The sequence below is a fragment of the Bacillus rossius genome, chromosome 14 (genome assembly GCF_032445375.1).
Source record: "Bacillus rossius redtenbacheri isolate Brsri chromosome 14, Brsri_v3, whole genome shotgun sequence".
Taxonomy (NCBI): domain Eukaryota; kingdom Metazoa; phylum Arthropoda; class Insecta; order Phasmatodea; family Bacillidae; genus Bacillus; species Bacillus rossius.
This window is the reverse complement of record NC_086341.1, coordinates 46,291,818-46,305,288: the sequence shown is the minus strand read 5'-3', so window position 1 is coordinate 46,305,288 and position 13,471 is coordinate 46,291,818. Positions and strand designations below refer to the sequence as shown.

At 39.2% G+C, this 13,471-nt stretch overlaps 1 protein-coding gene across 3 annotated transcripts in view; it reads right to left on the bottom strand.

Annotated features, from left to right (window-relative positions):
- Nucleotides 1–13,471, bottom strand: part of LOC134538857 (F-actin-monooxygenase Mical) — a 232,538-nt gene that overhangs the window by 28,834 nt on the left and 190,233 nt on the right. For all 3 annotated transcript variants that reach the window (XM_063380418.1, XM_063380420.1, XM_063380419.1), the window contains 2 exons: nucleotides 6,693–6,826; nucleotides 799–4,113 (listed from right to left, as the gene is read on the bottom strand). In XM_063380418.1, coding sequence (XP_063236488.1) covers nucleotides 799–4,113; nucleotides 6,693–6,826 — 3,449 coding nt within the window. The remainder of the gene's footprint in view (nucleotides 1–798; nucleotides 4,114–6,692; nucleotides 6,827–13,471) is intronic.

Sequence of the window (13,471 nt, the reverse complement as noted above, 5' to 3'; positions counted from 1 at the left end):
GATTCTACAATTGAGTGATATCATTTTATCTAATTTTTTCCTCTCTTAACGTTTTGTGGCCAGAAATTGGAAAAATAAATAAATGAATTGGTAGTAGCTGCTTATCCTTTAAAAAAAAACATTTATTCCTTCCTACCAATTTCATGTAAAATTAGAGAGAAATTACACTTTGGTTAATGAGTTTACATTTACACAGCAAATAGTTCTGCTTAATGCCGCTGGTGGCGTGATGTCAGAAACGTATCAGCTGTGGACTGCGTGCTGTGCGAGTGAGGAGTCATCTGCAGTCATGAGTAATAAGTTCGCGCACAAAATGAAAATGCAGGAGTGCTGCTACATAATTACTAACAGTTTTTTCTTCTGTTCATTTATGTTGTTCTCTGGAGAACATGAAAAATACTTTTTAAACAATGACAAGAACTAAAAAAAAAAAAAGAAATCCTCAACATACACAATCATCTATTTGAAAAGATTGTGCATAATTAATTAGCTTTCAACACGCACAGTCAGTTCAGATTTTATAAACTGAATTAGGTATTTCATTTCACTGTTGCCTTTACTCAAGGATACAGACTGCAAAAACAATTAAAAGTGACTCATAACATAACTACGACACATTGGTTCAGGACATGAAAAGTTGTGGTTCAGTCATAACGCACCTTCTATACAAGCATTATTTACCGAAATTTTGTTCGCTATAATCTTATTTGAAAATTATTCTATTTCCAGTATGCAGTAGGTCTATCACGTGCCTTTTGAAAAAGCAGCAAGCAGTAATAATGACTGCGTGTGACTTACGTTAGGCGTGAGCTGACTAAATGAAGTTGCAACAGCTTGCGGAGCGTCATCCAGCCGAGACGACGACTTCGACTTCCTGGGGGTGGGCTCGACGGGCAGGGACTCGGTGACGGTCGCCTCCGCCGCGTCGTCCCGGCCCGGCGTCTGCGACTCCCCGGGCTCCGAGAGGCACCTCTCCGCCCTCTTGCCGGACGCCGACGACTTGACCTTCTCCCGCAGGGCGATCGCGTAGTTCTCGGGGCTCAGCCCCAGCTCATCGTCGCTCTTCAGCCGCGCCCTCCTCCGGGCCTCCTCGTAGAGGCGGTCGCGGTCCGTGGCCTTCCTCGCCTCGTCCAGGCGCGTCCTGGGCGGAGGTACCGGCAGCTGCCTCAGCTCCTCCGAGGACTTGAACAACGCTCGCCTGATGTCCGGCATGGAGAACGCCTCCGGGTTCGTCAAAGGCGTGTCGGGCAGAACGGAAGGTTTGTCGGCGGCGTCGTCCGTTCGCTGTCCACCGGTAAACGAGGCGTGAACCGATAACGGACGCTGCCTCTGCGACTGAGGCAATTTCGTCTTGAACGACGTCATGGGCGTGTAAAATTTCTCCGCATCTTCGTCTACTAAACTATCGACTAAAGGCACTTCCAAGTCTTTGAGAACTTTATTTAATTTATCAGTCTCTGTCACATTATTCAATTTTTCCTCACTTTCCCCATCACCTTGTCCTCCTACAGTGGACAATTCAGGCACTGTTTCGAAAAAACTTTTAACTGGCGTGGCTGGGCTCGGTGACGTAGGCGACGGAATCAAACGGTTCTTCTTAAATTTCTTTTCAGAAGAATTCTTTTTTTGGGTCAGCATTTTGTTCAGTACCATTTCATGAATGAGATCTTTCTGCTTAGACCTCTCGCGGGAAATTTCCACAAGTTTCTGAGAGGTACTTGACGGAGAAACAAGTTCTACAGTCTCCGGTGGTGATGCTGGTTGCTCGGCTGAATCATGTGCAACTTCTTCGCTGATCAGATCTGGCAGCTGAACGGGAGGCTTATTTTTACGACGTGATTTTCTAACATCTATTGAATCTCTAACATTACTGAAAGGTGATATTCGACCCTGCAGACGTCTGACGTAATCCTCGTACTCCTGACTACTAGCATTTTCAATGTCTCTTGGACACTCGCTGTCGGGAGTGTAAAACTTCTCGTGATCTAAAGGGCTATCTTTCACCGTCACCACTTCACCGCTGGTTGTCGTCTCTTCCGTTGTGTTTCCTTCAAGTTCTCCGGCAGACACCGCCCCCGCTGCCTCTACGTTACTGACCTCAACTGTGTCCGGACTCTCACTCGTGTCTTCTCCATCTTTCGCACTTTCCGTGACGATTACAGCCGGCACGGCTTTCGCCACAGTCGAAATGGTCTGAGCATCTACCAAAGGTGTTGAAATGTCTTCATCATCAAACGAATTAACGAACTGAATATAACCTTTGTTTTTCAGCAAGCTTTCATTGGTAGCGGCGAAAACGTCGTCTGTGCTGCTGTCTTCTTCCGGCCCAGTGTCCATGTACTCGATATTTTCGGCGTTCGATAAAAGAAGTGATGTCGCGTTGTTCGAGACAATATCTTTGTACAAGCTACAAACATGGCCGGGGTCATCAAAATCTCCAAATTCCTCTTCAGCTCGTGCTATCCTCGCACCCAGCACCTTGCCACCCTTCCTGACATTCCTATGCCTTCGTGAAGTTACGAACTGAGGATCGATGTTGAACTCTACATCCTCCAGGTCTTCAGACACAAGAGCATCGCCGTCTTGGGCCCAGTCCGACAGCTCCGTTTCGGCAAGGGTGGCTTCGTTGTGAACAGACTCGGAGTCTTCACCCCGCAAAGAGGGAGGCGTTGAAGGACTACTTCGGTCACTAGTCAGAGTGGAGTGCTTCCTCTCTCTATCGACTGAGTCCGCAGAATTCACTGCACTCGCACGATTTGACAGATCCAAACTGAGGGGCTTCTCTGTGGATTCCTTCATCACGTCCTTAGAACATTTCTGTTCTTCACATGATCCTTCCGCCATCAGCGTGCCGCTCGTGTCGTGTATTTCGACTCGCGGTGTTGTCCGTTCACCGACGTGCAACGACCCACTCCTGTGATCGTCACTCTCATCATCCAGGTTGCTCAAGCTATCACTCGAAGACAACGAATCACTCTCTATGTCGTCATCTTCATTGGCTTCTGCAAGAGGTTTCTTCCACGGTATGTCCGGTACGATGATGGATGTTTCGTGCGCCGGACTTCTCGGACGGCAATCTGCCTCCTCGTGATTCCCAGTTTCGAACTGGCTTGCATCCAAACTGTCCTGAGCAGTTGTGTTGTTACAAACATCTGTTACAGAGCTTTCAACTGGTTCATTGTCAAATATACCTTTTGGTATAACTATTTTAGTACCATTAGTTAGTGCAGTGCCGTTTATTTCATGAGTACTTTTCCCGCCGACATCAGACAGCACTTCTTGTTTAGAGCCAAGCTTACAGACATGTTCGAACATAACGCCAGCTGACGGAAGAGGTTTCTCTTTCTTCGCCGACAAGGAAGTCTGTTGGGATGGCGGTGGCGGTAACTTCAGCGAAGGATCCAAAAACGTCGGAGATGTCGGTGAAAGGGGTTTGTTGACGACGGACAACTTCGACGTACCCTGAAGGAAAGCCTGCATGGTAGGGCTCGGTTCAGGAGCCGGGTGCAACAGCTTCTGATGTTCCGAGATCATGTCCACGAAGTTTTTCACCTTGGAGTCCAGAGTCGTCGCAGATCCCGACTTCTTCACGGACCCGGGCAGACCCGACACTCCCAACAAGTACTTTTTCTTCAGTTCCAAGGACAACTTGGAAGCGATGCCTTCCGTGGAGTGAGTTCTGTTCAGCAGATAGTCTCCCTGCCTGGGATTAATCAAAGGAGTCCTCGCCGGGGGTTTTTTGTTCAGGTTGATGATGTTGTTCCCGACGGTCAGGTTCGACAGGCTCGTCGATTTGTTGTCTGGTTCCGGACAAAGCGGAGAAAACTTCAACTTCACGCCCTCGTCGCGTTCTTTCAACTGAGGCACAAGAGGCTTGGAAACTGTGCCGTTTATGGGGCGCAAAATGTGTCCCGACCGTACTTGAACTTTCTTGGGGGCCTCTATCATCTGATGCGCACGCCTCGTCACATTGCTGTCGTCTAAGAGTATGGCAGGAATCTCGTGGGTCGGTGTGGTGCCATCGTGTTCAAACTCAGAGTCTGTTTCAATTTCTGTGGCAGAATTCTCCACTTTGTCACTTTCAGACTCGGTGGACGTTGATTCCGAAACAATCTGGAAAAGAAAATTTCAAATTAATATAAATACCACATTCACTGCAAAATATCTTTAAAAAATATGGCATGAAAATAGCATAAAACATTAAAAGTATTAAATAAAGTTATTAAAAAATAAGTTTTTTAAATTGAATTTTAATATTTAAAAAAATATATATTTAGCAATACAATTAACTAATCACAACATATTGTTAAGATATCAGAACTTAATCACAGACTAGTGCATAGATCAAGTAACGTATCAAAATTACTAACTGACCACTAACATGAAAATGGCCAATTATTATCTTCCAAATCCCACAGAAACTAACACCACAAAAAATTCCTCAAATTACACATTAAGACATTATGCATTAGAAATTAATGAAACAAAAAAATTGAAAACAATATTATTTAAGTATGCAATATACAGTTGTACTAATGTACAGTTCTCACAGTCATTTCTAGAATATATTATGTACATTAAAACAGTTTTTATAAAATTATTAAGCAGCAGCATCAGAGTTAGTATCAGCAAAAAAAAAAATTGTTTGTAAAACAAAAGTACAAGGCCAAAACACTGCTTTAAATGCAAAGCCTCCAATCCTAAGAAAAGTCTCAAAAATCTCTCTCTTTGGAAAAAAAATAATTTTAAACTTAAATTTTTCAAAAAGAGATTGCAAATGCAACAGCCTATAAGAACACTGTCACCAGAGCTGTTACAAGCTTACAAACATCAAACATCAAACATCTGTTGTAAATACAAATAGAAAAATGTGTTATTGGGGAAATATCACTCCTGGCTACATTGGCAACACGCTCACACATGCCATTTGTTACACAGTGGCACTAACAGAATTACAAATAAAACAAAACAAAACAAAAAAAAACCTGGTAAAAGTTAGTATAGTAACCATTCAAATATTTGTCTCGAGTAGCATTAATTTAATTTTTTCTAGTATGTAACAAAGTGAATTATTTCAATGATAAAATCACATGTTATATAAGTATATTAATGAAATTTTAGGTGTCAAATGAACAATTTACTCCAGTCATTTTGACAAGAAAAATATAGCAATTAAAGATCTCTAAGCATAACTTACTAGCTATGGCAAGGTACAAATAAATTACCTATGTCATCCGTGAAAAAGGACATAGATTAGGTTTGCATGGAAATATTTTTCCCTATCATTAACTGCATTACATTTTTTTTAAAAACCTCATAATTTGTTTCAGTTTAGGATTCTTTTTTTTTCTTTAGGTTGTGCAGAATACAATAAACTGCCCAGATAGTTTTCTACTACTTACAAGTCTTTGACCCCGCCCTGAAAAAAACCAGTGTGTATGGTGCACGTCTATATAAATTAGCAGAAATATTAAAAAATTGAAAAATTTTAATATTCATGGGCTACAACACCACCACAAAAAACAGACACTCCATTGCGAGAGTCATTAACAGAAGTGAACACCGTTAAAATAAATCAATAGTCACAATCGATCCAACACCATGCTACACACAGCAGCTTACTTGCTGTATCTATGACAAAACAGATGTGTCTAAAAACAGAAAGAAAAAAAGGAAAAATATTAATAGTTTCAGTTATCAGTTAGCTGAAATTGTGTTTATAAAAATGCTGAATAAAAACACAGTTTACCTGGCTGCCATTAACAATGAAAATGTGCGTAACTGGGGTTTAAATAATGTAAATATGAGCTCATTTAATCACTAATCTGGAAACAATCATTAAATAAAATTCACATTTTTTGTGAAATGGTTCAGATTTCACTGTATTTTGCACTTCCTGAAAATATTCTAGATCTTTAAGTTATATATATATGTAGTACATTCTGGAAAATAAGGTGAATAGGAATGTTCTTTAAGGTTAAATTAGGTTAGCTGCATAATTAAAAACACAATATTATAATTCATAATTTAAATACATTAACAAAATTTTGCATATAATAACTGTAACTGATTTAACCTAACCAACCTTTAATTTCAGTATTATTTGTCTAATGTGCCAGAAACCACTACAATACACATTAATTTTTCTTTCCCTATGTATTTTTTAGACGTGAAAATTTTTACTAGTGGGATTCTAATTCTAATTCTTGCTATTCAAATTCAATATTCATATTCAATAAAAAACCTGGACTTTGAATGTGTATTGAATTGAACTAAAAAAAAAACTGATATTCGCACAGGCCTTCACAAAAACATTTCATTTTACGGAAAATATTATTTCACACCATTCAGGAAAAAAAAAAAAAAACACGCAGTAAAATGATGGGCATATGAAATTAATAAAGCGAACATTGGGAAACGTTCAGGAGGATTTGTTAGCGTTAACGGGGGAAACACAACCAAAACGTAACGTAGTCGAGCTGCCGGGTTTACCTGATGTTCAGCGAGCACACTTCTCCGCGACCGCCCGCCAGGTAACAGACCGGGTATTACATGTGAGCGTGTTGCCAGGTAGCGATGCAGTGTTCGTCATCCTAACGCGCTAGTCGCGGGGGGGTCGCGAGCCCCGGAGGGGGTCACTGCAGGCTGCACTGCTTGTGGTTCCTCCGGGCCCGGGCCGCGGGGACCTTCACCTCCGTGTCGGAGCCGGAGTAGGTGTCCTTCCGGCCGCGGGGCAGCTGCGGCACCTCGAGACGCACCTCCTGGCGTCGTCGCTCCAGGGCCGCCTCGTCCTGCTCCCCCTCCGTCGCCGTCTCGCTCTCGTCGTCTGCGCACAGCATCACGCCCACAACCACTCAACACCCCCGGCTAGCTGATGAGTCAACATACGGGAAGCCTACAACTCACGTAGTTTCGGTTCCCTGCAAGAATTCCCAAAGATTTCCCAAGTTTTGCGTTTGGGTGACTGACCTGACCTGACCTGACCTGACCTAACCTGACCCTTCGATTTTTTTAATTTCAATTTTTGAGAGAAATCCGAAGTCGCACGAACGCGGTAGGGAACCGAAACTACGTGAGTTATAAGCTTCCCGTGAACATACAGGTTGGTAGCAGGCCACGAAGTAACTCATACGCAATGTTCAATGTATTACCTGTTTTTTTTTTTTATTATTCATGTAAAAATCACACCATATTCCGCACAACAGAACACAAAAAAAAATTAAACTGTACATCCTTAAAACATAAAAACACGGAGCCATCGCCCGACCACGGCCTGCTAGGCCCGGTGCTCGAACAACGACCAAACTACAGCCTTCCTTCCCTTTGTGCGGGCAGTGTCCTGGGCTCGCTGACGTAATTCTCAGCCAATAGCGGCACATGGCAACAGAAACTTCCACGAAATATTTACTTCTGTTCCCACGATGCAGCGATTTTCTCTCTCTCTCTCTCTCTCTCTCTCTCTCTCTCTCACTCCCGTGACAGTGACTCACACACCTAGCGTGTGAAACAAAGCCTCCGTCGTGGAAATAACAAAGGAGAATTACGTCAGCAAACCTTCCCACACAAAGAAGTCAGCAAAAAAAAAAAATACTAGAAAAATAAACTTATGAATTATAAAAATAAAAACAATAAACCCGGTGAATTACATTAACAATAACTTCTAAAAGGAAAACTTTACATCTAACCTGAAATATGACAAAAAATTTATAACAAATTATTATTACTGGATTGCAAGGGGAAGACTGTAAGCTGGGTTGTTATCAAGTCACTTTGTCTGGTTCGCAGATAGGGACAAAGAGGTTGTGGTGGATCGCGACAAGAATGAAATACAGTAACACCGTAAATGCTATTACAACATATATCACTGAAACACATATCACTAAACACATTAATTCAATCAGCAAATCAACAAAAAACTTATTTTTAACTATGTTAAATTAATTGAATGTAGAGTCATGCGAGTATAGGATTTTTAGGTCGAGTCGAGTTCGAGCGAGTATTCAAGAAATGTTTCGAGTTCGAGTTAAATTCAAGTCGAGTAGTAAAATCCATAAATATCCATTATTTATATATAACTGTCATGTTTAAAGACCAGCAAATATCAAGGCCCTATACAAATCTTGATTGTGAGGATTCTCATTGATGCAAATATTTTCATGGTCTTTAATAATTTTGTTTCTTTTGAAAATGCAGGGTATTATTAAAATTTACATGTTAACAAAAAAAAGTATAAAGGAATGTTTTAATCACCGACACCGAGCAAAATTTTATTCAAAACCATAGCATAAGTGCAAAAGTATTTGTCAACATTCTTACCAGTCACCACAGTAGAATCTCGTTATAAAGTACAACAATAAAGCCTCAACTTTTATACCTACTTAGTAATGAAAGTACTTTATTCTGAAGTTACCTTTAAAATGTAGTACTTTTGAATTTTTGAAAATAAAGTAATAGGGGATCAAATGATACATTAGCTTGGAAGCAAATATTTGTAAAACAACAAGAATTCAAAAAAAATTACTGAACATAATACAGTAGCCTAAATTCTAGGCCTACATATACAAAATTTATATCTGTTGAACACAAAATGACACATGGTTTAAACAATTTTGCAGATATGTACATTTATTGGGATAGAATTCCCTCGTCGTATTCTAGGTGAAGTCTCTTGCGACCAGCAGATAAAGATGACTGTTCATACAGTTTAATAATTTTTTCGCGATCTTTTATTATGGTAAATATGTAGTTGGGCGGTATTTGCGAAAAAAAAATGTTAAAAATACGAAAATACTTTTATTCTATGCTCTTTAACTTCCTCTTTTTATTAAACCCGGCGGAGATAAGAAATTCCAAATACTTTAGTAGATATCGCCGTTCTTATTTTGCAATACAAGACCTGTGTAATTCAAAGTATTCTCGTATTTTTAACATTTTTTTTCGGAAATACCGCCCAACTACATATTTACCGGAATTTCTTATCTCCGCCGGGCTTAATTAAAAAAGGAAGTTAAAGAGCATAGAATAAAAGTATATTCGTATTTTTAACATTTTTTTTCGGAAATACCGCCCAACTACATATTTACCCTTGTTTTAAAATTTCCACTTTTTACTTCAAAGTAAACTGATTGCGTCTCTTTTTATCTATTTGGCCATCCATCCTGATTAAAATATTCAATCAACAATATTGTTTGCCTCGTGCCAAGTCAAACGTAAACAAACCTCTCATCAATAGATAACCGTAGCTCCGCACTAGTAGCGCACGTCGCGAGCATGGCTGTGCCAGGCAACATTCCGACCATGGCAAAACAATTAAAGCGTGTCGGCCATGTTGTGACACCAAACAGTTTAAAAATTAACCTGCATAAATTAACATTATATTGGATTTTCTATTTTGTATATAAGATAAAATATAATTTTTATTTAACGTTTGTATCTGCGGTAATTAAAACTTTTAAAACGTGCTCTATAAATAACCAAAATATGGCGCAGCTAAAAACAATTGTCTTGAAAAGGGGCGAGAGAGTAATCGATTGTTTAGATCGTCTCATGCACTAAAGTGTGTGATCCATGGAGGACGAATGACGCGTTAAGGTGGGTTTACGATTGAAAATTAAGAATTAAGACTTAAGACTTAGTCGTGTACTTATCATATGACTCTATGTAAACTAGTGGAATGGTTTATGATTGTCGTGTGTGAATATTGACGGGTCGTGTGCGAACCATATGATGACTTAAGACTTAACAGAAATGGTTATATTTTATATTTTTCCTTAAGACTTAAGGGAAGCGACCAATCACAACAAACCGGAACCTTTCAACCGGAAGTTTATGTCTTATTATTGTACCGAGCGAGGCAGTATTTTGGCTTATAATTCGTATATTTGTAATTTGTAATCATCATCCATTTCGAAAAATAGATATCCCATTTGTCAATAACCTATTTCAAACCTGCTTCTCCGTTTCGAATAATGGCCGACCATGTGTTTTGTGCTGTGATTGGTTAGAATTAACGACTTCTATGTCAATCATAAACTGGAAAATGTAGTTTTGACTTAATCGTGTGCTCGATGTTAAGTTATAATTCTTAAGGAAATCAATTGTAAACCCAGCTTTATACTGTGTTTGTTTACATTTTATACTTGTTTACGATACTTGAAAGTGATAAAAATTAATCATAATGTGCATTTATATTAAAGAACCCCTGCGCAAACACATTATCTATTATGTAAAATTTTCCTGATAACTGGAAAAGAATGGTCGTATTGAAAGGTAGGATACGTTTTTAATGTTAAAGTGAAATATTTTTACATTGTTTACATTGGTGTTTTGAGCGGGAATTTAAAATGATACGTTCAACTGAAAGATACAATGGGTTTATTTTATTTACATGCGCAAACAAGGTTAGTTAACACGTAATTTTAAATATTTTTATACTTAGGTCTAACCAAAAAAGTCTGAAAAGACATCATTAAACTCGAACTCGACTCGTGAGTCGTGAACGGCCGTGCCGAGTCCGAGCACGAATTAAAAACTCGACTCGAACTCGAAATTCGAGTACTCGCAGGTCTCTAATTGAATGTAATTTATTTAGTACAAATTTGTATGAACTAAATGAATTATAATTAGTATCAATTTCTGTAATAATGATGCCGACACGTTTTTTAAACACACAAAATGTGGATTTTTATTTTTCTGAGTAGTTATGTTCTAGACATGCTTATTAGTTATTCCCAACGATTTTATTGTACAAGTGCATCACATGTCAGCAAAAATGAGACTATTTTGGTGAAATAAGTACTAAGAAATATTTTAGTTCCATATTTATTGAATAATACACTATTTTAATGAATAAATACAATATTTAGAAATAACAATAATATAACCAAAATCTCCTGTTTTAAGACAGAAATTATTAATTAATATAAAAATAAAACTATAGTCCCTATTTATAGAGCTTCATGTCACACTGACATGCTCATGTCAGTTATTTAATTTTTTTGTTGTTACTTTTGATCAAGGGAATTTTCCTGTAAATGTATTACCATAGCTATCTTGCATTTGGTTAGGAGGTCACAAATTCTCACTTTAGACAATAACTGAACATTTATTCAGAGTTGGAAAAGGTAACACCAATTATCACATACGATTACTGGCGTGACTTTTTTACCCCAGTTAAATGATATTAAATAAATATCTGTTGAATAAATTCAAGATAAAACATACAGTAGAGACATGCTTATCTGTAGGTACTAGGTAGGAGGAACACCGAATGTCTGGATTAAACGGAATTTGCCTTAAAAATGCAACCAGTACAAGTTTTAAAAAGTAAAACCATAAAAATTATTTTTTTTTTAAATTCTAAAATACAAAATTTACCACAGCTTAACTTCAGTTTAAATACTACTAAGTTTTTAGCCTACCAAGTGATGTAGATTTATCCAAACAGTTTTGCTTCCGTCCGGATTAACTGGATTTCCGGGCGAGCGAGTTCCAGGTAGCGGGACTTGATGTAATATGCAAAAGCACTATTGTGATGCAATTTCAAGAAAAGCCCTCAAATAATTCTAATAACATAAAATGTGAGTAAAATCCAAGCCTTAAGGTGATGGGACTCTCAAAGATTATAGTGGTCTCTAAACCTCTTGGTTGTAGAATCAGACTCGTAAAGTAGTCAAGCTGGGATGTTGGGGTCAAACATAACACCCTCGACACCCAAGCATGACACTTCAGGGATTCACATGAGCTAGCGAGGGGTGGTGAGACAAGAATGGAGCATTCAGGGAACGGATGAATAATGGAGGATGGGAGAGCCTAGAGAAAACCCACCAGCCCACAACAAATGTGTTCTTCTCTCCCTACTTGGGAAGCATCCAGGTTGTACCCCGCTGGGAACTGAGAGTTATCTAACCAATCAACCACCGCGGCCCCAGTCGCACAGTGTCATACTTTGGCCGGGTCTTGGGTCTTCATCAGCACGGCAGAACAGGCTGTCTGATGCTTTCAGACATTACCTCATGTTGTTATTAACCTTATTAATAGGCATGTGCGAGAAAGACTTTTTTGAATTCGAGACGAGATCGAGAAAGCAATTTAAAAATTCTCGAGAATCGAGTCGAGATCGAGAAATCTGTACTTTAGTTAACAGGATAATATGATCCAAAAAAGTAAAACTCAATAATCTGACAAACATACATAATTATTCAATAATTTTATCAAGTATCCACAAAAGACGATGAATGAAACATTAGTTTACAAAGAAAGAACACTCTAGTGGCTAGCCTAATTTAAGGTCTAAAGCGGCTATTTAAAAACACCAGCTGTTCAACATTTTCAGCCAACAAATTTTCACGCCTAATGCTCACAGTGTTTCCAGCAGTACTAAATAGTCGTTCGCTTTCAACTTGTGTAGCTGGTATTGCCAGATACCTTCTTGCTACTTTAGCCAGAGCTGGAAAGCGTATCTTGTTGTTTTTCCACCAGGTAAGTGGGTCACCGTTCCTTGGAATTACATCTTCACGTAAATATATTTTTAGTTCTTCCTCCAGACTTGATGATTTAGTCCTAACTGATGATTGTGATGTCTTCTTCAACACTTCAAAACTTGACCACAGTGAGCAAGTCTCTTTAGCTTCACTCACCTGCTCCAGTTCTGGTTCAGGACGATAATCATTTTCAGGTTGCTGATGTGAAGTGATGTATTTCGTGCACAACAACTTTTCATGGTCTTGCGATATCACAGTCTTGAATCTAGGGTCAAGCGCCATTGAAAGAAGATCTTCTTTCACACAAGAATATGAAGGAAATCTTGATTTTAAACCTCTTTGCAGTGATTTAGCAAATGCAGTACCAGATTTGCATTGGTCTGTTTGGGCATAGTTTGTAAGCATTGCTTCAATTCATATATCAATGGGATTTTTGATGACAGTGTTGGGAACTTTGAGTAACATAACTCGGTTGTGGCCTCATCTATTGGTTGCAAAATATGTGCAATGCTAGCAGCTAGTTTCCACTCACTAGAGGTGAAGTTCTCCACTGCCATGCTCTCTCCTAAATCAGCAGAAATGGGCACCTGCTGCTCAACAAGATGTGACAGCATGGTGTATTCACTATTCCATCTAGTTGGCACCATTGGCAGTAGCTCGTGAACAGGTTTGTTTAGCTTCACTTGAAGTGCATGCAGCCTCTCACGAGCAACATTACTGTGTCGATAATGGCCAACAATAGCTCGTCCTTTTGCCAAAAGTGCTGTAATATCATGTTCATTTTTTTGCATTGTGCAGTGCCAACTGTAGTTTATGTGCAAAACACTGAACATGATGAAATAAGGTTTTCCTTATGGCACATTTAAGGTTTTTTTGCATTGTCTGTTATGACATAAACTGGGACTTGATCAGTTGGCAAATTCCATTCTTCCATTGCCCCTACAAGCTTTGCATGTACTGCATCTGCAGTATGTGAGCCTGGAAAGTGG